The sequence below is a fragment of the Tiliqua scincoides genome, chromosome 14, assembly GCF_035046505.1.
Source record: "Tiliqua scincoides isolate rTilSci1 chromosome 14, rTilSci1.hap2, whole genome shotgun sequence".
NCBI lineage: Eukaryota > Metazoa > Chordata > Lepidosauria > Squamata > Scincidae > Tiliqua > Tiliqua scincoides.
In genome coordinates, this window is record NC_089834.1 from 5,811,529 (window position 1) to 5,838,813 (window position 27,285).

At 46.5% G+C, this 27,285-nt stretch overlaps 1 protein-coding gene across 2 annotated transcripts in view; it reads left to right on the forward strand.

The window, feature by feature from the left end:
- Positions 1 to 276: 276 nt before the first annotated feature.
- CHFR (checkpoint with forkhead and ring finger domains) overlaps positions 277 to 27,285 on the forward strand; it is a 37,241-nt gene continuing 10,232 nt past the window's right edge. Inside the window, exons 1-14 of one of the 2 annotated variants that reach the window (XM_066609780.1) lie at positions 277 to 320; positions 1,579 to 1,714; positions 4,647 to 4,746; positions 11,763 to 11,872; positions 12,870 to 12,929; positions 13,088 to 13,291; positions 15,592 to 15,807; positions 17,682 to 17,838; positions 19,377 to 19,531; positions 20,619 to 20,781; positions 21,969 to 22,111; positions 23,106 to 23,225; positions 24,857 to 24,940; positions 26,044 to 26,114. In XM_066609780.1, coding sequence (XP_066465877.1) covers positions 1,591 to 1,714; positions 4,647 to 4,746; positions 11,763 to 11,872; positions 12,870 to 12,929; positions 13,088 to 13,291; positions 15,592 to 15,807; positions 17,682 to 17,838; positions 19,377 to 19,531; positions 20,619 to 20,781; positions 21,969 to 22,111; positions 23,106 to 23,225; positions 24,857 to 24,940; positions 26,044 to 26,114 — 1,707 coding nt within the window. In that variant the 5' untranslated portion in view covers positions 277 to 320; positions 1,579 to 1,590. Of the gene's footprint in view, positions 321 to 1,578; positions 1,715 to 4,646; positions 4,747 to 11,762; positions 11,873 to 12,869; positions 12,930 to 13,087; positions 13,292 to 15,591; positions 15,808 to 17,681; positions 17,839 to 19,376; positions 19,532 to 20,618; positions 20,782 to 21,968; positions 22,112 to 23,105; positions 23,226 to 24,856; positions 24,941 to 26,043; positions 26,115 to 27,285 lie in introns of those variants that run through there. The other variant, XM_066609781.1, reaches the window with a different exon arrangement.

The following is a 27,285-nucleotide window of genomic DNA, read 5'->3' on the forward strand; positions in this document are numbered from 1 at the left end:
GCTTGCTGTAAAATATAACGTTTTATTTTATGAGGGGAGCGGTGAATTTACTATTTTTAAACGTTAAATTGGACCGGAAGTCCAAAGTGCAGGCGTCACCATGGACACCATGTGTACCGGCCTCTCTAGCCTTTTGCGGCTCTATGGCACTTCCGGCCTCCTTCAGGCGCCTGGTCTCCTCCCTCCCCCCTCCCCTCCCCGTTCCAGGGTGACGCGAGCGCGGGCGGCCAATGGGGAGGCCGGACACGCCTGCATGGCCCCGCCCAGCGCCTGATCAGCTGAGGGCTGGCAATGTCTGTTGACAGGAGCAGCACTTGGGTGTAAGAGGCTGGCGGGAGGTGGGGGGAGGGGAGCTCAGCCTGGGGGGGAGGGGAGCTGTTTTCCTCCCGACCCAGATCCAGGCCAGGGTGGGGAGAAAGGGGAGCCTGGCAGTGCCGTGGGGCAGTGCTCCTTCCTGTGAAGCTCCCCCCTACAGCCTATGAATGGGGAGGGGGGTCTGCATGCAAAATAGGAGGAGGGTGGCTTATGCACAGCCCCAGCTTCTTATCACCCACCCCCTTCCTCCCCCCTTCCTGTGAGGCCTGTGCATAGGGAGGAGTGTCTGCATGCAAAATGGGGGGGGGGAGGCATATGCATAGCTCTGCACAGTCCCAGCTTCTTATCACCCTGACCCTCCTGTGAGGCTCCCTGCAACCTGTGCATGGGAAGGGGTGTCTGCATGCAAAACAGGGGCATGTGGGGCATATGCATAGCATTTACCCCCTTTCTCCCCCCTTCTGTGAAGCTCCCTGCAGTCTGTGCATGGGGAGGAGTGTCTGCATGCAAAATGGGGGGGGGAGGCATATGCATAGCTCTGCACCTACCCCCTTTCTCCCCCCCTCCTGTGAGGCTCCCTGCAACCAGTGCATGGGGAGGGCTGTCTGTATGCAAAACAGGGGCAAGGGGGACATATGCACAGCCCCAGCTTCTTATCACCCACTCCCTTTCTCCCCCCCTCTTGTGAGGCTCCCTGTGCATGGGGAGGGGTGTCTGCATGCAAAATGGGGGGGGGAGAGGGAGGCATATGCATAGCTATGCACAACCTCAGCTTTTTATCACCCACCCCCCCTTTCCCTTTTCATCACAGAGCCCAAAGGGGCTTGCAAAGCTGGGGGAGGGGGTGGGAGGTTTTGAAACTGGAAAGGGTGGGGTGGGAGACAGTAAAAGACAGAGGGGCGCTGGAGGAATAAGAGCTGACTACTGTGGAGTGGGGGGTGGGAGCAGCGGAAATGCAACCCAGCCAGGATTTGTTTGGGGGGGTTTCGGTTTCGTTTCAGCTATGAAAGGGTAAGGTTTGGTTTGATTCCTTTATATTTTTTTTGGCTAGGAGGAAAGTCCCAGCAATCCTGTGCATGTTTAGTAGGCAATCCTATGCATGTTTGCTAATCCTCCCCCCAACCGCCAAGCACAAACATAGTTCAGTGGGAATTTGCACAAGGACAGGCTGTAAGTGAAACTTCTTCTCCTGTGTGTGTGTGTCACCTAACTTTTTTCTGCTTTCCCTCCCTCCCCCCCTTGTTTTTTGGGGGTTTGTTTCAGATGTAAATCCAGATGGAGCACACTGGCCAAATACAGGAAGCTCAGCCTTGGGGAAAGCTGATCCGGTTAGGGGCTGGGGATACTGAGCCTCATGTATTCCTGCTGAAAAAAGAATGGACAATTGGGAGGAAAAAAGGTACAGTAGCAAATACTCAAGGAGATCTGATGGGCAACTGTGGGGCCCGGAAGATGGCTGAGGGTAGGGCAGAATGTCTCTGTTAAAGCTGTTTTTGTTTTTGTTTTTTGCTGGCAACTTTTTTGTCCTGGCACCTTGTAAGGGGAAGGACAATCTCTGGATATGTTTTAGGTATCCTAACTGCATGTGCCACTGGAATTGTTTAGACTTATAACAAGAGATAATCGACAAAGACTTTGATGCATTTATTTTGCTTTCTGTTTTGTGTGCTAAACTGCTGTGTGTGTTGTTACGACATTAAAAGCATTGTGCAATCTTTCCAAAAAGCCTTGTTTGGAGTGCAATAACGTGCTTGATAGGTCTTTAAAATATGCTTTTGGGGAGTGGATTTAAAGATCCCTCCCTGTCCCAACCCCTGGGGTTCATAGTTGCAACACGTGGCTTTTCAAGATGCCTACGTTGAGAGTATGATTTTAATCTTAATATATATATATATATATATATATATAAAATTAACATTGTGCAACACTGGTTAGGTAGTAGCCCTAGCTTGCATGTTTAATTGCAAGTCGCAGCTTATATGAAAGAGTATTCCATCATTGGTTGTGTGAATGCTCATGTTTGTCCATGAGGGTGTTGTGTTCTGACTCATGTTTCCAGTTGTATTTTGTCGATATTTTCCAGAGCAAATCAGACTAGGTTGATAAATAGCCTTTTCTTTTGTGTGTGTGTGTGTGTGTGTGTGTGTGTGTAGAAAAGTGACTAATTGATATCAATCATCAAAAAGTATCAGATGGAAAAACTAGCGCATTAAAATTGTAGCCTGTTTGTGTCTTCAGTTAATTTGGCCCCTGATGGGAGGTTTGTTTGGGAAAAGATTATGATCTTGATATAAACTTCTGGGTACAGCAAATGCTGTAATTGTCTTGTTTAAAGACAAAGACAAGAGGATGTTCTGACTAGATGTAGCCATAAAACACACAGGTCTTTTTCAACTGTGGGTCCTCCATGTTTGAGCTCAGCACAGTGGCATCACTAGGGTTCATGTCACCCCCCCATGCAGTGGGCGGGGCAATACCCCAGGTGGTGGGCGTGGTGATGTTCCATCACTCCGCCCCCACTGGTTTTTTGGCTGTACCTTTTGATAGGACAAAAATAGACCACATTCTGCATGAAATTACGCATTGACTGATATATAACATGATGGTATTATTTTTCCAAATTATGATTTTAGTGATTTTGGTCACTAGTGGTGTCACCCCCCCCAAGGGTATCAACTTACTAACACCTTATTGCAGCAGTTCTCAAACTTTTAGCACTGGGACCCACTTTTTAGAATGACAATCTGTCCAAGACCCACCAGAAGTGATGTCATGGTGGAAGTGACATCATCAGGCAAATTAAAATAAATAAGTATAAATAATTAAAACAAATAATTAAATAAGCAGAAGCCAGCCCTGTTCCACCAAGTGAATTTCCTCTGTAGCCTGCCTGTAATAACACACCCACCTCCAAAACCAGTAAGGTTTCAGCCCTGCCCCGTGCCCAGTTCAATTTAAGAACTTCTGTTTAAACCAGATCACTGTCAGGATCCACCTGGCTTTGCAAGTCTCAAAAATGTTCACCTTATCAGCTGCAGCCTCTGTTTTGATCCTTTTTAAGGGGGGGGGGGGAAAGGCTGCCTTCTGGAGCACCTGTTTAGCTCCAGATGCATAGGATCAGGACCATTCTGGTAGCTCTGCATTCTCCTTCACCTGATCTTCCACACCAGCCAAGGCGCTTTTGCTTACTTGACCATGAGTTGACTAAACTTGACCATGAGGCTTAGTTTTGCTTTCCATAAGGCTCAATACATTCATCTGCTTGGAGGAAGGGACTTCCTTCTCAGGTGTTTTCGGGGGCTACATTCTTTGGATCAGGACCGTTCTGATGTTCTTGGATTCCTCTCAGCCTGCTCTTTCCAATGGTCTAAGGCATGTTCACCTACGGCTCACTTGCACTTTCCATAGGGATCCATGCATTTTTTGTTCTCCAGATTTTTGGCCATAACTTTTGACAGAAAGGAGATATTTCACTGTGGTTTTTTGCATTGCATTCCTCTTGAAATTCCGCATCCAGTGGTGTAGAACATGATGGTATTACCCCTAACCACCACGATTTTAGCATTTCACCCCCCAGTGTGCGTCAATCACCTGGTGCGGTCCGCACCCACCTAGCGACGCCACTAGCTCAGCAGTACATCCACCCAAGGTCAGTGAAACTTACTTCCTGGTTGGTAAGTTTAGTGCTGCAGCTTTAGGGCACAATCCTAACCAGGTCTACTTGGAAGTAAGTCCTATTTTGTTCAGTGGAGCTTACTCTCAGAAAAGTATGGTTAGGATTGCAGCCATAGTTGTATAGGGCTGAAGGGTCTCTTGAGTATTGTTGTTACAAACAACTGTTTGTAAACAGATACTCTGCTGCAGGGTATGGGAGATCCGATGTCATATATGTGGTCCTTCGTTATTGTTGACGAACCTGTTAACAACTGGTTAGTTAGCCTGTTGTTAAGTGGCGCATGCCTGTATTATTATTTTGCAGATGGGAAGGCTAAGACTGGGAGGGTGTGGCTTTCTTAGTTCTGAGACTAGGTTCACACCCGGGAAGTCCTTAATTTGCAGCTCAGTCTCTTAGGCTTACCTGAGTGCAAACCCCACTGAATGGGACTTACTTCTCAGTAAACATGTACAGGACTGTGCTCTTGGCCACTGTGCTACACCATGACATGCCATCACTAAACCATGGATTTGGAGGGTCATCTGAACTGAACCACTGAGTTTGGTGTGATGAAGTTACCCAGTATGGTGCCAACCTCTCTTTGTCAGCTTTTGCAAGCCTAAAACCTTCGAGGGATCGCTATAAAAATTTATGACATTGGTCCTTTGTTTCAAAGGTTGTGACCTGTCTTTTCCTGGCAACAAACTGGTGTCTGGAGACCATTGTAAAATAACAGTGGATGAAGAGTCAGGTCAGGCCTTATTGGAGGATACAAGGTCAGTGGTGTTTACACCCTTCCTGCTCACACTATCTCTGATTTTGTACAGTACAGTTTTGTTCATTCCGAAGCAAGTCCTGCAGTATTCAGTGGGGCTTAATTTCCAGGTGAGGGTGCATAGGATTGCAGTGTAACAAATAAAGCCCCACTGGACACGGTGAGACTTCTGTTCAGCATGCATGCGGTTGCTTCAACAAACGGTGTTTGCAGTCATGTTGTTGGCCTTGTTTAACTCCAGGGCATGCCTGACTTGCTTCCTGTTTTTTGCATCCTATTTCTGTCCTGGGCCATTGCAGTTTTGGGAATGCATTGTGGATTCTGGTGATGATTCCTTAAAACTTTTACTGAGATGCAGTGCTCAAGATGTACCTTTTGCGTGGGGAAGCAAAAAATGTGACCATTTCACCGGCCATTAGGGTGCCACAAGTGGGCTGCTTCATCTCTCCCCTCTGCTACACCCCCCTCTGTTTTTCACTGTGAGGGATTCAAGTGCTACTGCTGTTCTGTTCCTGTGAGGGAGCACATCACGCTTGCACCCACGGTATTCCCACAGATAATGATAGCATGTACCTGACATCCATGGATTTGACTCACCACAGATGACAGCAGCTACCACATTTAAAGGGCTTTTGGTCATTTCTGCCCAATGTTGCATTTACACAACAGGGATCAAATATATACACCTGTCGGCTGGGCAAAATTGGGCTAAAACAAAAAAAAATTGCCAAAATTGTGCTCTCACTTGTAATATTTTTCTTTGAGGGAGTAGCTATGTTTGTATGTTGTGGCAAAATACAATCTCTCCAAATTTATTTCAGCGTTAGCTTACATCATTAAGATTTTGATTAGACATCAGGAAAAAATTCCGGGTGGTTTGGCAGAGGAACAGATTGCCAAGAGAGGTGGTGGACTCTCCCTCACTAGAGATATTCAGGCAGAGGCTTGGCAAGCATCTGTTGGAGATGCTCTAAGAGGATTTTCTGCCTAAGGCAGGGGGTTGGACTAGATCAAGGGTGTCCAAAGTTTTTGGTAGGAGGGCCACATTGTCTCTGACACTGTGTTGGGGGCCTGGGAAAAAAAGAATTAATTTACATTTAAAATTTGAATAAATTTACATAAGTTTACATAAACAAATATATTAAAGATGAACTTATATGAATGCATGAAGGTCTTGCAATAGCTCAAGGCCTATAAAAGGCTTTGCACAAAGCAAGGCTGGCCTTTCCTTTGCTGCAGCTTCTGCTTCACAGACATGAAACAGCAAGCAGTGGAGGTAGCCCTCATTCCACAGCTCACGTGAGAGATCAGACAGTCGCCCTCACGCTGAGAGCAGTTGCATCGGGCCAGCACGTGTTCCAGCAAGTCTCCAGAGGGCCAGAGGCTCATTGGAGACTGGGGGCTCCCTGAGGTCTGCATTGAGAGGCCTCGAGGGCCATAGGTGGCCCCTGGGCTAGATGAACTATTAGTCCCCTTCCAACTCTATGATTCTATGATCAGGGGTGGCCAACCCACAGCACACCATGTGCTACTATTAATGTAGAGAATCTTGAATGTGCCACTCCTCCTTAATGTCATTTTTTAACTATTACCACAGTAGCTAAATAGAGTCTCCAAGTTCAAGGGCAGTATATCTCCAAGTGCCAGAAGATGCAGAGCAAAAAACAGAGTTTTTTTGCCTATTTGCCTATTTGGGGTTATTTGCCTATTATAGCTATTTGTTATAGGCAACAAAAATAGGCCTATTTGCCTATTTGCCTATTTTTGTTGCCTATTTGGGGCTTTCCAAAGACACCTGGCTGACTGCTGATGAGGCCAGAAAGGTGGTCTGCATGGACCTTTAATCCTGCTGAGCAGGACTCATTACAAGCTTCATATAACTGGATTTCTGTCCTGTCCATCATTCTTTTCCCGCCTTTCTCTCCATTTTCCAACCAGAGCAAATTGAACAGAATATGTGTAGTTGCCCTGAGCATGCCCACTGCAGCATTAGAAACTTGGGGGGGGGGTGTTGTGTCAAGCACACTGTAACTTGCTGTGGTGCTTACTTGGTTATAATTTAAATATATGGTGATTTTGCGTGTGCCACTTAGAAAGTGCCACTAGTGACACGCGTGCCGTGGGTTGGCCACCCCTAGCTTATATGGACATTCTGTAATCAGTAGTTTTTGTAAAACTGGGGAGCCCCTACTTTTTTGGGTGGCCTCTTTTCTGTGCCCTTCTAGCATGTGGCCACCCATCCAGGAAATGATGAAAGATGAATCATCAACAGCTCATGGGAGAAGCTTCCTGTGTTTGGTTCCAGAATTGAATTTCGTCAAAACTTCTGTTGGTTCTCCTTTGTCCAAAGTTATAAAATATTTTTGGTTTTGGTTTGAATGGCTTTCCCTCTCAGAGGCAAATCCATTTCACTCTGAAAGATCCTACTACTAAAAAAGTTCTACGACTAAGAGTCAAGTTGTCTTTTTGTTTTGCTACAAGTTGCGTTTCTGTCTGTGGCTGAAAACTTGGCTGTCAGTCATAGAATTTTTCAGAGTGCTCTGATTAGCCCCTGTAGCCGTTTCCCTTTCAGTGTGGAGCAAGCTGATCTGTGGTACTGGCAGGCTGATAACAGCTTGATGGAAAACTTGAAGTCAGTGGTTCTCACACTTCTCAGTACCAGGACCCACTTTTTAGAATGATAATCTGCAGGACCCACTGGAAGTGATGTAGTTAACCTAGAAGTTATGTCATGGCTGGAAGTGACATCATCAAGCAGGAACATTTTTGGCACCCTCCCATACAACAAAATCAAGTCAAATCAAGCAAGTAAATTAAAAATTTACAATAAGTTTAAAAATTTATTTAATATAAAGAAGAACCCTTCTAACGCTCCCAAGCAGTAACTGATCCATTAAAAAAAAAAATCCCTAAGCATCCCAAAGGTTGCAATCCTATCCACACTTACCTGGGAGTAAGTCACACTGGCTACTGTTGTTAAAAGCATAGATATCTGTTAATATATAGATCTGTAACATTTCCCCAAATGCAGTCACATACCGTGGTAGCATCATGTCAAATATATTAAAATTAAAACACACATTGAAATGTCAAGTCAAGAAACCTTTATTAGCATAATGATGTAAGTACTACAAAAATCCACACAATGCACAGGTACTCCAATTACAGCACCATTGTTGCTCATTAACCTGACCCTTAATGATCTTCCACAAAGAGGTTGCTCTTTCTCTCCACTACCTTGGCTGCTTCTGTGGAAAGAACAAATTGAACCCTTTCCTGGTCCAATTCCCCATGTTTGCCCAGATCAAGCCTAGGAGTTTCTCATATGTCTCCTTGTAAAGTGGCAGCCTAGAAGCATATACGCTATAGTTTCCACACCCTGACCGCATTGGCAATGCCTTTCCAAGTATGGTAACCCCTTAAGTCTCCCAGACATCAGGGCAGATGGCATGGCATTACACCTTGCTAAGGAGTATGCCCTGTGCTCTTGTGGCTTTTTAAGGATGACAAAAAAGGCAGCCATTTGTCCTGTCCTAATCAGAATATGTAAGAACAGCGGGGAACAAGTTTTGTTGGCGTCACAAAGCAACTCCTAGAATTCTATGTCTAAGCCTCTCCTTTTAATCACCTGGAAGGCTTGCAACAAACCAATTAAGTCCAGATCTATTCCCCATTGTTTTAATTTCTTAACAGTAGGGATAGTCCCTATTGGGAGTGTGGACCAGAAGATAATGTGGACATTGAAATGAATGGGGACCCATCTGAAATTGACTCATGATCCACAGTTTGAGAGAGACTGCATTAAGTGATAGAACAAATGGGAGGACACACAGAATGTGGTTTTACGTTGGACCCTTGGTATTCATGGGGGATCCATTTCAGGACCCCCTGTGGCTGTGAAATTCTGCAGATAATGAATTGGGGGGGGGGGAATGAACAAACAGAAAGAGCCTTTTAGAAGGCCTCCCTGTGCTTCAGAAGACCTCCCGGACATCTGGAAGACACTTTTGGTTGCATCTAGGTGGTCCTCTGAGGCTCTCCAGCCACAGCTTTTGGCACCCATGGATATTCAAGTCTGCACATGCTGAGCCCATGGATAAAGAGAGTCCACTGTATAGAGCTTGGGAAACTGGTACAAAATATTTAGCAGCTCATAGGACAAAAAGTGACCTGTTTTGCTATACCAGCATGGCCGGGGGAAGGCTTTTGAAATTTTTTTTTTTAAATAAGAGGCTGATTGAAGTGACAAGTCCAAGTCCCTTGCTGGACAATAGGAACCTTCTGTATGGGAGGCTGTAGCAGTGGAGGAGCACATACAGATAGCCCTCAGTATCCACAGGGGATCTGTTCCTGGGCGCTCTGCAGAAACCGAACCCCTTGAATAAAGGAATCTGTGGGACAGGGCCATCGGAGAACTTCTAGATGCAACCGGAAGTTTCTTCCAATCGCTTCTGGAGATTTTCTGAGGGACAGGGAGACTGTGCCCAGCTTGACTACACCTCAGAAGGCCCCTGAGAGGCACTTCAGGTTTGTCAAGAAATTGGAAGTACCTCTCAGAGGCCTTCTGAGGTACTTCCAGTTTTGTCCAGAGGACCTCTGTGGGTCTTCCAGACATGGGTTCAAAACCCGCATTGGGTCAAATCCATGGGTTCCAAATCAGTGGATAGAAAAACCTACAGTACTTGGAATATAGAAAACACTGGGTTCAGCCTGCTATACGGCCGAACTTACCTGTTCCCTCAAATGCCTTTTTTCTTCTCTCCAGTGTTGTGCTTGGAAGTGCCTCCCACCTAGGCTTACCAACTTTCCAGGATTGTTTTGTCGTTTCCAGAAATTGGCCTCAATCTCTGGTTGGCTACTGAAAGCCAGCTTGGAGATTTTAATAGGGCTAGTAGGAATTTCCAACAGCACATCATGTTCTTTTGGGGGGGGGGGTGCAGATCTCCAGGGATAACTGCAACCAGATTTGGCAGCCCTATTCTCAGATCACCCATGGGATATGTTCTCACTTGCTTCCTTCAAATCCCTTCTGCAAACCAATCTTTTTCACAAAGCCTCCGGCACCACGCTTTAGGCTGCTGTTTTAGACGCACTTCCCTGGGACTAAGCCCCATTGAACATAGTGGGACTTAGTGGGCATGATAAGAATATCATCGAAATAGTCAGATAAATATAAAATAGTTCAAATTTTGTTACACCGTGTTCCACACAAGCTGTGTGCATTGTCTCTACTGTTCCATTTAGTGATGACAGCTCTTATTTGGTAAGGTCTGAGTTCTTTCCTTGTTGATAGCCAGGCTGTCATGGTTTTTATCCACCAGATGGCAGCAATGGGCAAAAATCAAGGGACTCCATCATTGGTGATTATGTAGCTGTCATTGGCTGTGTGGTAACTGGCACAGGGAATTGTTTTCACCTCTCTGAAGCCTGAATATATCCAAAGGGTGTGCAACAGAACTGACTTGATTTGATCAGTTCTGTTGTGATGTAGAACAGAAGGGGCAGCTGTGTTAAGTCTGTTAATGGCAAGTGTAAACACAACTGCAGGCGGCCTTGAAGGTCAGTTGGAAGGAAAAAAACCCACATTCAAAATGCAAAAATGCCTTTATTAGGACCATCTTAAAAGTGGTAAAATATCAAATGGCAAGTTTTTGGATCCAAAAACATCTGGGAAGATGGAAACCAGGAGTCTTCTGGAGGGAATAGTAGAGGGGTTCCCAACAGTTTGCAATTGGAAGTTTTTATGCCAGCTTGTCTCAGCCTCTGAAGCATGTAAGACAGTTTCTGTAAACACGCACACACACAGCTACTTGGACAAAAGAAACAAAAAGCGGTTGAACCCTACCATCCGTCCCCCCAATATTCTGAAGATATAAAGTCTGAATGGACTCAGGGCCAGATCCTATCGGCTTGGTGCCGTTGGAATGTCCGTACTGAGAGCTCTGGGTGTTCCAAATACGTGATAAGGCTTGTCTTCGGCACCCGCCAGTGCTGGACATCAGCATCTAAAGAGGACACTGCAGGAGCAGCCAGTGGTAAGCTCTGCCACCATTCAGTGGCGAGGTGTTACAGGGCAGGGAGGAGGGCAGAACTGGGGAGGATTGGGCCTTGGAGGGGAGTGGAGACATCAGCAGCCTCTACCGCCATATCGTGTCCTACCTCCCAGGCCAAGCAGCCCAACACAGGCCTCCTCCGCTCAAAGGCAGGCATAGAGCCAAGGAGACCCATTAACACTGCAGCAGCATTACCCAGGAAAAGTAAGCAAATGCTCCCTTCCCCCGAGGAGACTCCCAGTGCTAGCTGGTGCCCATATGATCCAGTGGCAGCCATTTCGGTGCCCCTGGAGCCTTGGGCACCAAGCTGGATAGAATTGGGCTGCCCGACCCACTTTCTGCACTAGTTCAGCTAAATACTGGAGAGCATCACTTCAGAGGTGCCACCTTGCCCAGATCACAAGGGACTGTGGCAAAACATCCCTCATTTTGCCACGTTTTGTATGGGTCATTCATTTTCTGTTGCGCTGAATGTATTTAAGGCATTATGCTGCTTTTCCTTCATTTTAGAGTTTTGTCTATACAGCAGTCCCTTGACTTTCATCCACTTTCATCACTTTGCTCTTTCAGCTATTTTCAATTATAACCGCATTTCAGATTTCATCCATGGACTTTCCTCTTTCATCCGATTTTATCCAAGGAGCACATTTTATCCTTCCACGACATCCGTCAATGTTCTGATGCTTATTTTGCTTTTATTTCTGTTTCTTGAAGATTCACACATATAATACAGTTAGCTATTTTATGTTTTTCACCACCCAAATCAATTTGCCAGCTCAGTCAGGCTCTGCTTTGGCATTCATCCATTTTTTGACTTTCATCCATGCTCTGGTCTGTAACCAGACAGAAGTGCAAGGTATTGCTGTATCTTTAAGTGCATGACATGCAACAGGATCAAAAGGTTTCTTCTGGTTTTGCTGTTTGTCTCATGTGAATCCTAAGCAGGTTTTCTGTCTCCTTACAGCACAAATGGAACAGTTATCAATAAACAAAAGGTGGTGAAGAAGCAGATTTGCCCTCTAAAGAATGGAGATGTGATCTATGTTGTTTACAGGAAAAATGAGCCAGAGAACAGTAAGGTTCTTTTGATTGCATTCTGTTTCATGGCCTCATGGGCATGCAGTGGAATTTTTCTAAGTGTGAATGGGAAGAGCATTCAGCCTTTCTCTGAGTGAATGGAATGCATCTGTCTGTGCTCACTGTGGTCCTGACCCAGGGCCTAGAAGAAGCCTTAGAGCAGGAGTGACCAAACCATAGCTCATAAGCCACCTGCGGCTCTTTGACAAATAATGTACGGCTAGCAGAAATAGGTTGGCAGAGCTCCTTTTTGCGTCACAATTTTAAAGGCAAAAATAATTTACCAGGTATAAACTTGAGAGTCCACTGGATTGAAACACAAGTTTAATGTTCATGGTGAGTAAACATATTAAAAAATTTAAATGTTTCTTAAATATGGCGGCTCTTAAAAATCGGAAGTTTATCTTATGTGGCTCTTAGGTTACGCAAGTTTGGCCGCCCCTGCCTTATAGAGAAAGAAAGGGCAGAGTGCCACAGTAGTGACACAGGCTGATTGACTTCCACTGCGGAGGTCATGACATGGTGGGAATGTGACTTGTGAAGGTGGCTCCCATGTTGCAAGTTAGGTTTTGAGGTGGATCCCAGCTCCAGTGTGTCTGCTGGCCTACACATTGATAGGCATGAGGGGAGTAAAGAAGGAACTTTCACCTTCGCTGGCAGCTGACCATAGGAAGACTCAGTTGCATTGCTAAGGAAGGGCCAGGGGGTCCATTGCCCCAGGTACAACACCTTGAGGGGATGTCAAGGGACCCAGGCACCCAGGAGGCCTTCTGAGGCCTTTCTAAGGCCTTTCTAAGGCACCCAGGCCTTTCTAAGGCACCGAGGCCTTTCTAAGGCACCCAGGAGGCCTTCTGAGGCCTGGAGGGTGTATTCGGGGCTTGGGGGGTACTTAAAATTTATGGGCCCCAGGTTACCGATGCCCTAGCTACACCATTAGGAAGACCCATCTTGCCGTCCAGGAACTACCTACTTAACTTGTCATCTCTTCTTTCAGATGTTGCTTATCTCTATGAATCCGTAAATCCAAAACAGGACACAGTTAATGAGCCCGTAGGTAAGTAAGGTGTTCAGCTGAAGACCGGTTAGAGCGATGAGCAGTTAGGATTATTCCCATCCCTTTTAAACCAAGCTCCCTGGAATCCTATTAATGCTGTTTCCTGTTGAGGCCACATTGCAGGATGGTTTTATCCCTTCCCCTCTCCTGCTTTTCAGAAGCCAATGTTGAAAGCGGGTGCCATGTTACCGAAGATACCTCAAATACCAGGCAGAGCGACGACGGGACCTCAGCAGTGTTGCCGCCGCCACCTCACTACAACGAACCACAGCCATCCACTTCCACCTCCAGCCTCTTTAATGCTGCTTCTACCTCTCTTGCCGAGTCCATAGCTACTGATCAGGATAATCCCTCCACATCTGGTAATGGTTCAGTGGGCCAATAATGGACAATTTGCCTCTGAATGGAAACAGCTCACCTTTACTCATTTTGATGGGCTGAACTTGAAATGACAATGAATTCTGCTGATGGGCTCTAGTTTTGGAGAAACTAAGCACATTGCATACATAGGTGGTGGGAAAGCCGTGGACATTTACCAGCGCATGGAATTGTTTACTGCGAATCTCTCAAACTGTAGCCAGATTTTGCATTTTCATTCTCATATTAGTGTTCAGTGCATCAAAGTCTATTAGTGTTTGTCAGACTGTGGATCGGGACCCCCTAGGTGGGTCATGAGCCAGTTTTAGGGGGATGGTGAAGCACTTACCTTAGCCACCATTGGAAATACAGAGCTGAAAATACAGGGCACAGAGCTGCAGGACAGGGTGGGCTTCCAGTGAGAGAGAAGGCCTGTTGCTTTGCCCTGAATAGGTGGAAAGATGGGAGGCTGGAAGGGGCAGAGGGCTGTGTGTTTGGAGAAGGATCCAAGACTGCCTTCTACTTTGACTTCCAAGTTGGAATGCTTGAATTCCAAGCTATGCAAAATAACAGCATGAGCACATTGTGTAATGGGACTGTTGGCTGATCAGGGCTTAAGATTGAAGTCTAAATGAATGGTGTCGCTGTTGACCATGACATGACTTCCAGGTTAATGACATCACTCAGTGGGTCCCAAGAGGCTGTCATTCTTAAAAGTGGGTCCTGATGCTAAAATGTTTGAGAACCACTGCTATAGGACATGACTAATTTAATCTTGGGGACCTGATCTTAAAAATCTGTTGCCCGATCATTTAGTAGCAGTCATGCTACTGAAACCTGAGTTGAAAAATGAGGGTCAAGGCAGGGCCACCTCTGCTGTGAAGGTGAGTTGCTAGAGGTTGTGGATTGTGGACCAGCTCTGGAGGCAGCAGAGCAGCCCATCCACCACCCTTGTGCTGGTGGACTGAGTGTAGAGGCAGGAAGGCAAAATATATTTACAATGTTTGTGTCCTGTCTTTCCCCTCTTGATAACAAGGCAGCTGACAACTCACGTGAAAACAATTAAACATGCTTCAGAAAGATCAACACTCAGTTAAAACAATCCAGACAGTAAAAAGCCATGAAATGCAAGCTCATAAGGAAGTAAAGAAAAAATGCCTGCCATCAAAGTAGATCAGAGGTGGAATTCAAGAGCTTTGCATTGCAGGAGAAGTGGTGTGACTTAGCAGCTAAGATTCTCAGCTATCTGTGAATCAGGACTTTCTTCATCTGAACCTCGACTTTTTCAGATTCAAAGCCACTCCCTCTCTTGCCCTCAGTTTTTCCCATCTGCAAAATGGGGATAATAATGTTGACCCTTCTTATAAGCGTTTTTGTGAGGATGTGATAAGTGGGAAGTGCTTTGCACAGTAAAAAGCACTTTATAAATGTGCATTCATTCAGTTTTTACCCTTCCTTTCTTCCAGTAGGGCATCTAAGGCAACTATATAAGTGGAGCCTGTTTTATCCACAGATTTTACTGTGGCTCAGTGCGGGTCACCGAATCCACGTTAAGCCAGACCTAATCCCTGCAAAGGGGACTGGAGCTGCCTAACAGTACCCTCTGGAGGGCATTCTGAAGCCTGGAGAGGCAGCGCATGTTCGCCCACTGTCTGTGGGCTTCAGAACGGCTCCTGGAACCAAAAAAAGCTACTTTGGATTTCCCTTGGGAAACTGGAAGTGCCTTTTTTATGCCTTTTAAGGCATTCTGAGGCCCAAGGAAGCTCTCCACAGCATGCTGTCTCATCAGGCTTCAGAAGGCCCTCCAGTGGGAGTAGAGCACAACTCTGGTCCTCTTTGGAGAGCTTAAGGAGCCAGAGATTGCAGATTTGATTGTCTGCAAATTTTGGCATCCATGGGGCGTCCAACAACGGATCCCCCCTGGATACCAAGGCCCCACCTGTAGATCCCAGGTTCGATTTCCAGCATCTTCAGTCAAAAGATTCTCAAGTAGCAGTCTAGAGAAGAACCTTTGTCTGGGACTGGGGGAGGGGCAGGAGACAATGCTGAGCTTGCTGGACCAAGACTTGGTATATGATGGTTTTCTATATTCGTCCTTTCCTATTGTCACTCCCAAATCGGCCTTTTCAGCCACACTAGACGCTGCTCCAGAACCACCATTCAGGGCGCGATACCATCGTCTTTCGAGACTGAAGGTTGCCAACATGATATATTCGTCCTTTCCACTAAAGGAGGAATCAGTGCCTCTTAGCGTATTTGTTTTGTACTGATGTCCTGTGCTCACGTTTGTTTTTTCTTGCCGCAGGGTCGCAATCTTATGTCTTCGCTTCTGTACCTGCTCTGCCCTCCTTCGGAGCGTGTGGTCCAGAAGCATCACTTGAACACAAGCAGCCAAATGTAGTTACTGACACTTCCGAGGTTTCTTCAGGGGAGAAACCAAAAACGGCACTGCCTGCTCCAGAAATTAAAAGCAGGAATGAAGAGGAAGTCTTGGAGCCTGCTAGGAAGAAAATGAAAGGAGGTTAGAAAATGACATTTTAAAAATAAACAGAGATTTGAAGGGTTGTCATCTACTCCACTGGCGTAGCTGGTTCGCCCAACGTCACACCCCCCATGCCTGACCTGGATGTAATTGCGGTGATATGATGACATCACTGCCAGTTACTGCTGGGTCATGGGTACGTGGGGCAGTTGCAGGCCACTCTGAGTGGCCAATTGCTTTTTCCGTGGGGGGGGAGGGAATGCGGAAAAAGCAGTTGGCTGTTCAGAGCAGCTTGCAACCACTCCAAGTGTCTGCTGGAGGGGGGTGGTGTAGGAGAAGGTACCTTGACACCCCTTAAGGTGTGTCACCCAGGGTCCTGTACCCCCCCAGCTTCCCTCTAGCTATACCACTGATCTGCTCTCAGCATTCCCTTCCATTGATAGCAACAGAGTTGACCCAAGCAGTGCCCCAAATGTGTCCAGTATCTCTCCAGCCACTGCTCCTTGAATTTGGAAGAGAAGAGGGGAATGTAGCAGAAGGGAAAGAGTGGAGGAGAGGGGGTGGGTGGCTAGACTGTCAGAGATGTTCTAGGTAACTGCTCTCCTCTACATTTGGTCTTCTACCTCAAATTCAGTGAGCAGAAGTAGGTGGGTGTAGCCTGGCAGGCAGGCACCCCATGAATCGTCTGATGGGCTGGCCCCGTCCAGCACATGTTTCATACTCCACGTCCATCTTCCAGCCCTGTATAACTTTTTCCCAGATCTGCCATGTTGCTTCTCTCTTTCCCCAAGTCCCTTTGTTTTAGACCAGCAGTTTCCAAATTGTGGGTTGTGATCCAGTTTTTGGTGGGTCGCATAGCACCAAGCAGAGCCTCCAGTGAAAACACAGGTGATGGAAAACTCAGATTAGTAATGGCCTCGAACCCTATTCAAAAATCAAATATCTGTGAACTGCCCTGCAAACAGCTGAGCTCCTGCAGTGTGCAAGCTTGTGTAAATATAGAGAGATAAAGAAATAAAACTGTTACCCTGCACACGCCCGATCTTGTCTGATCTCGGAAGCTAAGCAGGGTCAGGCCTGGTTAGCACTTGGATGGGAGACCGCCTGGGAATACTGGGTGCTGTAGGCTTATACCATAGTCTTTCGAGACTGAAGGTTGCCAACCATAACCAAATAAATAAAACATTTTTTTCCAGATCTTTCTTTAAAAGTCTCGTAAACGTAGGTGAGTCCGAACAAAGTGTGGTTTTGAAAAGCGCTAAAAAGTTTGGGAACCACTGAACTGAATACTGAGCCCCATTTCTCTGCTGCCTTGCCTTCAGTCCAGCAGCATCATGTGACCAGAGGAACCAATAAGGTCCTAGGTGGGCCTATAGAACCACTGCCCATAGCTGGGCTTCTCAGTCTGTGCTGGTCCTCGCTCAGTGGAAGTTGAACTGCTGCAGAATGCCCAGAAACTCTGGCCGAGTCCACTGACCCACTGACCTGCCTCCTGGGTGCTCTTTCTGACACTCCCACTGGTAAGGGTGTTTGAGAGCGCAAAAGAGGTGTAAGATAAACACCTGTTAAGGAATACCCTTCTTAAAAGAAGCTCTGCAACTCCTGGGCATGGATGGGGGATTGTGCTAATTTATTTAGCAATTCTTACCCTGCCTTTTGCCCCCCCCAAGGGACTCACTGAGGCAGCTTACAGTATAGGACCCTAACCAAATAATTTAAAATTTGACTTTAATCAATAATTAGACCAAAATCAGAACAACGTTAAAAACTAGAGAGTTAAAACAAGCCAGGAGCAATAAAGGATAATGGGGCATCAGACGTCAGGATCTCGATTACTGTGCCACAGTGTGCTGGGCTGCTTTGTGTCTTTGTGTGTGTGTGTGTAGATTGTGACCTCCCTCCCTCCCTTGCAGATGGCGAGGCCGTGTCTGATCTTCAGGTGACCATCCCTAAAGAATGTGCAATGAAACCTGACCCTGAAGATGTGAAGTCGGCCAACGTGAAGCCAGATAAAATGGAGGAGACTCTCACTTGCATTATTTGCCAAGAACTGTTGCATGACTGTGTCAGGTATGGGTGTCCATGTGGCCCAGTGTGGCCCATGAATGCTTTTGCCACCACAAATTTGATCTAGCCACTCTGCCTCATTGGCTTCCTGACCACAGTCCTTAGTCCTCCAAACTTCCTTTGTTGTGCACTTCCTGTCTCCACTCACCCCTTGTTTCCTGATTTTTTTCCCCACTTCCTTGAGCCGTCTTGTGCCCCCAGCACTCCTCCTGTACCCCAACTCTTTAGAGTCCCTCCAGTGACTTGTGGTTGCTGGTAAGCCCCGCCCCTGAGCAGTCCTTTGTTGACTTGATCACCTAACCAACTTGAACGTTCCAGGCCACTGCAGCACATCAACCAATCAGTGTCAGAGGCTTTGCTGCCACAAATGCAGTGGCATTCCATTACATTCTATGTCTGTCTGTCAGTCAGTCAAAAAATGTAAATATCACAGATCTGTTCAAAGCTAGACTGTGATGAGGGGAGTCAAATTGGTTGCCACTCTTCTTCCTGGCTCCTTGGATTTGAATGGAAAGCAGGGAATAGAGTGGAGGAGATGAAATCTCCAGCGCTGTAGCCCACCACTCCCCGCTCCCCTACAGTACTTCCATTCCATTCCCCTGTTCTCCTCCTGCTCCCAGGATTTAAGAAAGGAGAGATGGGGGTGTGTGGCTGGTCTCCTGCAAAATAAGGGGATGTAGGAACTGGCAGGCTGCCTCATGTAACAGGTTGATATTGGATCAGTCCTGATCAGAAGGTATCAGGGGTGAGGAGAGCTGAACCTCTTCTCTCCCCTCCCACCTCTTTTACCTCAAAATGCTGTATCATTTCAGGCAGTCTGGCCCATCCCAGCTCACTTTCCATTTCTGGATTTGTCTGGGATAAGGGGGTATGCAGCAATAGAGCAACAAAGGTGGAGGAGGGTTTAGCTCCGCTTTGTCAAACATAAGGCGCTTAGGCTAGATGCAGCCCCCAGGAGCTCTTTATCCAGCCCCTGTTATAATTGGGCTCTCCCAGCACCACCTTTTCAGCAGTGCCGCTTCTGCCAAGGCTCTGGGAGGGAGAAACGGCAGAAGGCCTCAAGACAAAAAAACACTTCAGGAAAGAGGCATATCAAGAGGGGTGAGAGAGGGAGACACTGCCAAGGTACTGGAAGGGCCCAATTGTATTGCATGACACCCTTGGCTTATCTCCTTTTGTTTTAAAAGCTGTTAGAACTTCTCTTGCTAAAGCAATTACCTCTGTTGAACATGGGGTTGGACTAGATGACCTTCAAGGTCCCATCCATGTCAACCATTTTTTTTTTTTACTAATAGTATTGATAGACCTCCTCTGAATTTGTCTCTTAAAGCCCTCTAAGCTAGGGGCCATGACTACCTCTCCTAGCAGTAAGTCCCCTACATTAATTTTCACCTTTCCTATTGAATGAGGGAGATTTTGAAAGTCAGAAACGGTTGTACTCCTTGGTCGAGAGAAATCAAACAAATAAGTCATGTCTCTTTTTGCTGCTCTGTCTCCCGATGTCATGGAGTTTTCTCTGCTTGTTTCCGCCTCCTCCTCAGCTTACAACCTTGCATGCACACTTTCTGTGCTGCTTGCTACTCAGGGTGGATGGAACGCTCCTCTCTCTGTCCGACTTGCCGTTGTCCGGTGGAACGGATCTGTAAAAACCATATCCTGAACAACTTGGTGGAAGCTTATCTCATCCAGCACCCAGGCAAGTGGGAAACAGGGGGTGGGGGACCCGCAGGGTGGTTGAAACATCTCAAGCCGTATACCTGTATAAATAAATATGGAATTAAGCAGAATTGAATAATGGACAATTAGTAGTAGTATTTATAGTATAAATATTATAATACTTAATTGTAATAGTATAAATATTATAATTAATAATAATTTTGTTATAGCACTTTCTGAGCATGTATAGCTTTTCACATGTACAGGGGCGCCCCCCCCATCTGCATATCCTGTGTCCAGGGTATTCCATGCCCCTCCCACACCATTACCTATGTGTCTTCCTTTACTGTGGCGCCAAAAATAGGTGCTGAGTGCCGCGGTCTTGCAGTGTGGTCCAGTATTCATTTGCATCATTTTAGATTGTGAGCCCTTTTGGGACAGGGAGCCATTAGTTATTTGATTTTTCTTTGTAAACCGCTTTGTGAACTTTTAGTTGAAAAGCGGTATATAAATACTGTTAATAATAAAATAATAATAATAATAGATTGGACTGTAGGGAGCACATCTGTGTTATTAATTTACATTTTTGTCCTGTGTGTTCTCCAAGGATCTCAGGGTGGTACCACACACTCTTTTATCCTTGCCCCTGTGTTAGACCAGTGGTCCCCAATCTGTGAGGTGCAACTCCCAGGGTCAGTGAAACAAATGCACTGGGACAGTGTGGGATGCCCACCACCTGGCAGGGAGACTGCGCTGCACAGTTTCAGACAGCGGTAGGAGGTGCAGCGCTGTGGGCAGAGCACTGGCACGCAAAAGAATGCACTGGGAAAAGCCCTGCTGGCCCTGACCTCCTTACTCCTGTTTAAAGTGGTGCGTGATGTCTCCAGACTTGGAAATAACAGGCAGTGGGGTCATTTCAAGTAACTTCCAGGAGCTGCTCGCTGCTGCTGAGTCAGTAAGTTTGGGAAGCTCTGAGTTTGACGTGAAGACAGTGCCTTGAAGGTCTATCGAATTCTGTCAATGTCTGTGATCTTGCCAAAGAAGACTGGTGGCATTTAGATGGGCAAAATGCACAGCCCAGGACCACCTCCTGACCTCAAACAGCATTTGATGTCTTGTATTCTTAGACAAGTGCCGTAATGAAGAGGACGTGCAAAGCATGGATGCCCGGAACAAAATCACTCAAGACATGCTTCAGCCAAAGGTGCGGAGGTCCTTTTCTGACGAAGAAGGAAGTTCGGAAGACTTGCTGGAACTGTCGGATGTAGATAGTGAATCCTCGGATATTAGGTGAGCAGGAGTGTATTTTTAGCTTCCTGTTGAGTCAGGACTTGGTTTTGTCTGCACTGACTGGCAGCAGGTCTCCAGGGTTTTGCCGACAGGTCTCTCCCAGGTCTGCCTGAAGTTACTGCTAGCAGGGATTGAACCTGGCTAGGAATTTCTGCATGCAGTGTAGGTTGTTTGCCTCTGAGCTGCAGTCCTTTTTGTAAAGGGCCTCTGGGCTTCCAAGAGGCTTCACCATGAACATACTCTAACCCAGGGGTGTTTAATATAAGGCTTGCAGGCTGGATGCAACCCCCATAAGCCCTTTATCTGGCCTCTGTGAGATTTAGGATTTCCCGGAGCTGCCCTTTCAGCAGCACCACTTCTGTTGAGACTCTGGGAGGGTGAGACCGAAGGAGGCCTCAGAAGGCAAAGAACACAGTGGGGTAAGGGGCTGATCAAGGTGCTGGGAGAGCCCAATTATCACATGAGCTGCCCTTTCAGCAGCACTGCTTCTGCCAAGGCATCACTTTGCAGACCACCTCTCAGCTGTTGAACTGCAAAGTGGCACTGTGGCAGAAGCAGCGTTGTGAGATAAAAGTGCTTATTTCTGGCTATGATCTGCTTAGTGATATCACTTCCTCCTTAACGATGTCACTTCCGACCTTCAGCAGGTGCCGTGAATGCTGCTCAGTCCATTATATTAAATGAGTTTGACACCCCTGCTCTAACCCTTGTAAGAAATGGGTTACTGGATTAGCTGGACCTTAGTCCAGTTCAGGGAAGGTCAAACCATGGCCCGAGGGCCAGATCCTGCTCACATTCTTATCCCTGTACCAGGTGACCAAGGCAAAGCGTTCCATCAGGGAGCTGCTTATCTTCCTCCCCAATCTCCCCCAAACCACGTGTTGACCAGCCGCTTCCTTGTTGTATCTGGCTGTGTACCCGAGAACTAGGCATACGTGGCTGGCAGATGTGCGGTTTGAGGCAGATTGGGAAGGAAGGTTAGCAACTCCCCGGCGGAACACTTTGCCTTGGTTGTGTTGGGGAAACTTTTCCGTGCGAAGCGGTTGCTATTTTGAGCACTGCTGGTCCAGTTCAGCAAAGCTTTTGACATCCTTACATGAGGCCACAGGCCAAATATCTGCTTAGAGTTCACTTTTGTTTTCACACACAGTTTCCAAGCACCTAACCACGTCTCCCCTCCTTTGCAGTCAGCCCTACATCATGTGCAGACAGTGTCCAGGTTATCGTCGGCAGTCCGTTCAACCCCTTGCCCCTCCAGGCCAGGAAGGAGAGACGGAAGTTGTGCCAGCTTTGGGAGATGCACCCTCTACCTCTGCCGACTTTCCAACAGGTCTGTGTGATGGGCAGTCACGTCTAGGGCTTGGCAGCATGAGGCTTGGATGCTGTATCTAGCCTCTTCCAGGAAAGCTACATTGGGAACACCCAGCCTGTATCACATTTGGGCAGGCTGGAGTGAGTCTTGGCTTGTAGGCCTTCCCCCCCCCCCCCAATTCTGACTTCATGTGTTGCCCATTTACTTTCTCCAGAGCAGGGTCTTCACTTGCCAACAGATAAGTTGTACTTTCTCGACTGTGAGTAGCGTAGACTCATATGACCAAATGCCATTGACAAGAATCATGGCACAGTGAGTGGGCCCTTAGTATCTGTAGGGGATCCGTTCCAGGACACCACCACACCACAAATACTGAATTCCATGGATAATTAAATCCGCGACAGGGCCTCAGAAGACCATCAGATGCTATCAGAGGTCTTCAGCATGATCCAGAGGTGTTTTCCGGTTGCATCCAGAAGGCCTTCTGAGGCCCTCCAGTCATGGGCTTGGCATCTGCGGTACTGAAATTTGTGGGTGCTGAGTCCATGGATAAGGGGCACCCTCTGTAGTAGCTTTTGCAGTGGATGCAGAAAAGTTTCTGCTGCCAAAGATGTGCATATCCGTTGCACGGGAGCAATGTTGGAAGACGAGGATGCACCTGCGTTAAGGGGATATGTTTGTTTTTTTATGCCTCTGCCTTTCAGGTGCATAGTTGGATTGGTGGATAGTTCCATATCTTGGGGACATCAGGGCTCCCTCAGAAGCTTGTAGTTAAATGCAGTAGTTCCCAGACTTACGGGAGTCATGGTACCCCCGCAGCCTCGTCTTCCTGGCTCAGCTGGGTGCCATCTTGGATCACATGAGATTTCATGCTAGAGATTGTCGTACTAGTAATAATAATAAATGCATACTTCTTGGGAGTAATTCCTGATAAGCACAGTAGAACTTACTTCTGAGTAAACTGCACAGGTTTGCACTGATTTTCCCCCCCTGTTTTTCCCCCTCACACTAGCCGTCCAAGAGTATGTGTGCCCTTCTCAGGGCAGCCATGTCATATGCACTTGCTGTTTCCAGCCAATGCCGGACAGGAGAGCAGAACGTGAGCAGAATCCCCATGTTGCCCCCCAGCAATGTGAGTAGACATTCCTTAACAGCCAATGCAAATTTCAGCCCCCCCCCCCACCATACGTGTTCTTGCTTCTGGTTCCATAGCCATGAACCTTATGAGTTCTGAAGCATTGTAAGACTGATGTGTTGGAGCTGGGTTCAGGGGGTGATGATGGGGGGGGGTGTAAAATAGTGTGGCTGTGTTCGGAGTTAAGCCAGCAAAGAGCTGGCAGGTCTGAACATATTCTGTTGTGGCCAGATTTATTCTGGTTTGAATGGGTGTTTTGAATTGCTTCCTCTGAGCCTTTGATGGGGCAGGCTATAGGCTTAAATATTTTATTTATTTATTCTTCACATCTTTATACCACACTTCCTCCAAGAAGCTCAGGGTGGTGTGCGTAGAGCCTCCCTTCCATTTTGTCCTTACAACAACCTTGTGAGGTAGGTGAGGCTGAGAGAGAGAGAGTGACTGGCCCAAGGTCACCCAGGCAGCTTCATGACTGAGCGGGGATTTGAACCTGGATCTTCCAGGTCTAAGTCCCACTCCCAAACCAACTCCTCACTTTCATCCTTTTTCTCCTCCTCTGCAGTGTGGTGAGTGCAAGTGATGTGTGGTGCCTGCTACCCTTTGTCAGTGATATTTCAACCTTTTCCACCTCGCAGCACACTGACAAGGTCTTCAATTTTTTCCAGGCACACCATCGGTTTTTGATGATTGACAAGGCACATCAAGCTACTGTCGGGGTGCCCAAATCTCTAATGGCCCTACTAATAAATTATCTCCCCATAAACTCCAGTGGCACACCTGCAAAATATTTGTGGCGCACCAATATGCTGCAGCACACTGGTTGAAAATTGCTGCCTTAATTACTGGAAGGGAGGTACAGTGGCCTATAGTCTGAAGTGCTTCTTTTTCACAAAAGTTGCATATTTCTTTGGGTGGAAGAATGACTTCAGTCTCAGCTGTGATGTATCAACCATGGTAACTGAAGGAAACTGTGCTTCTCTGTGTTTCTGGTCCTCTGCCTCACCTCTTCCCATTGACATGCCTTTTTGTAGCATTTGAACAAGTTCCTGCCTGACTGCCAAGGAAGTGAGGTAATTTAGGAGCAGTACTACCTACAGGTTGACCCTCCTTTATCCATGGGTTTGGGACTCGCGGATTGACCTAAAGTGGGTCAGGAGGACCCCCTGATCACATCAGGCCTTCTGAGACCCAGGAAGGCTGTGTGCAACCTCCCCATGCCTCAGAAGACCTGTCAGAGCCTTTTTGCTAAACCAGAAGTGCATCTTAGAAGGCTCCAGCAGGCCTTCTGAGGCATGGGGAGGGCATGCGAGGCCTCCCCACATCTCAGAACTCCTCTGGGCGTGACCAGAAGGCACTGCACAACCCCGATTTGCGAATTCAATTATCTATGGGTTTTGGTATCCATCGGGGGTGTGTGTGTGTCCAGGAACATACTTCCCATGGGTACCAAGTTCCAATCATACTTGTACACTCCCAGTTTCCTGTAAAGAGGTAGCATTCATCATCTAGTTGGGGACCCAGTACACTGTTGTCCAAGATGGGGACTATTAAAGCTGCTTGCATTCAGTATTTGGTGTACTGAATGATCACTGGAGTGGTTGTTGATTGTGCTTTCTGTGTCTTTTCAGGCACCATCTGTCTCCAACCCTTCTGCCATTTGTACTGGGGCTGCACTCGGGTGGCGTGTTTTGGCTGCTTGGCACCGTTCTGTGGTAAGGTCTTGTCTTTTTTGTGTCTTGGTTTTTAATATTTTTTTATGTATAACATGAATTATTATAAGGGCCGCCTTGGGTGCCCTTCAGGTAGAAAGGCGGAATACAAATCTAATAAAAACAAGAATGCATGCAGTAATGCCAGGAATCTCCTTCCTGGGAAGCTGAGTGCTGTCTGCAACAGCGCTCAAGGAGGGATCATGGAAGGAAACCAGCAACAAGTGGCCAGAATGCATTGCTCTCATTGGCTGCAGTAGACGTCAGTCTACTGGATGAAGAGCACTGTCACAGAACAGCTGTCCACATTAAAGTGAACTAGGGCAAAGAAGCACCAGATCTGAATTTGGTATATGCATTTCAAACCACAGGATTCTCTATAGCAGTGTTCTTTAACCTTGGGGTTGGGACCCCAATGGGCTTGTAGGGTCTCAACAAATTAGGGAAATGGAAAAGATTGAAAACCACTGGATTATAGCACCAACAGGTAAAAGGGGAGGCATCTGGTGCATCCCTTCAGGTTCTTGGATATTGTGTCCCAGTCCTGCTCAGTTTCTTAGCACTTTTGTTAAAATAACTTTCAGTAGTGCCAGGCTTCATTGTAACTCTTTCTGCTGTCTCCAATAAGAATATTTGGTTACAGTGAACAGTGCTGGGAGGGCATGACAGAGGTGGGAAGTGGGTGGCTAGGGTGATGGGGAGGTTGATAGGGTTCTGGGATGGGGGTGGGATCTGCAGTGGGTCTCGAGTCTCGTACTTTATTTATTGGAGACATGGCACAAAAGTTAAAGGGATGGTTTGCAGGACTCCTGCTTACAATTTTCCAGAAGTTGTCATGTCGTCCAAACTCCATCCAAGAATGGAGTCCTCTTGGAGTCTTAAGTTCCATCCTATATCCCCCTCTGCCTCCCTTGTCTTCCTTCTGCAGGAGGGGATCCCCAGGTACAAGCACCAAGCTTAACAAATCTTTCTCCTTCTGTTTTTAACGAAACCAAGTTCTAGTTCTGTGTACTTAGGATAGCAAACTCCATACTGGACAGCCATCCTAACTGCAAGAGAAGATAAGTTGCCTCTAAAATGATAATTTCCTCTTTATTTTTTCACAGAAATAAACCTTGGTGATAAGTGTTTAGATGGGGTTCTTAACAACAATCACTATGAGTCGGATATCCTAAAGGTATGTTTGATTTAAAAAAATAAAATAAAATATTGGGTCTGAACTGAAATTGGGGGGGGGGGTATTGCTTAAGTGTTGCCTCCCTTCCCCATGAAACACCCCCTAGTTCTTTCAAGGGAGGGGCTACAAAACAGGGGAAAAAATATTCTCCTGAGGGAAAGAAGGATTGCCCTCATTCTAAATTAATTTTGTGACATCATTCATGTAGCCAGTCCTGATTAACTGCCTGATAACATGACATCTTTGATCCCTGATTGGCTAACCTTGCCTTGAAAATGAAATAAAGTATTTCTCAAGCCTGCTCCGTACCTTTCTGACTACCCTTGTAAAACCCTTGTTTTACATACAGCCCTGTGTCATTTGGAACAATGGGGTACATATGTACGGCTGTTATTTGTGGATTATAGTTCTGCTTTTAACACCATTCTACCTAGCAGGCTGTTTTTTTAAAATGACTAGTTTGGGCATACAGCAAGACATTTGTATTTGACAAAAAAAAGGACTTTTTGACAAATAGGCCACAGTCAGTTAGGATGGGCTCTTATCATTCTTCCACTCTTATATTAATTACAGGAGCTCCCCAAGGCTGTGTGCTGAGCCCCTTCCTCTGTTCCCTGTATACACATGATTGTACCCCATCACATAACACCAATGAAATTATAAGATTTGCAGACGATACTACAGTGGTGGGGCTTGTTAGCGGGAATGATGAGTCTGCTTATAGGAAGGAGGTACAGGAGTTGTTATTGTGGTGCAAAGAAAATAATCTCTCACTTAACATCAAAAAAACTACAGAATTTATAATTGACTTCCGGAAAAAGAGGGATGTACACACACCATTATACATAAATGGTGAGGAGGTGGAGAGGGTTGCTAGTTTCAAATTCCTAGGTATTTACATCACAGAGGACCTCTCATGGACTATTAACACTAGCATGTTGATAAAAAAAAGGCACAAAAGCAGTTATATTTTCTGAGGAAACTTGGGAGGTTAAATTTGTCACAGCAGCTGCTTGTGTCTTGCTGTCGTTGCACCACTGAGAGTGTCACAACCTGTGATATCTTGGTGTGGTATGGAAATTGCTCTGCAGGGTACAAAAAAGCTCTGCAGAGAATTAAGATCGCGCAGCACATCATCAGCCTTCATCTACCAACTTTGGAGGACATCTAT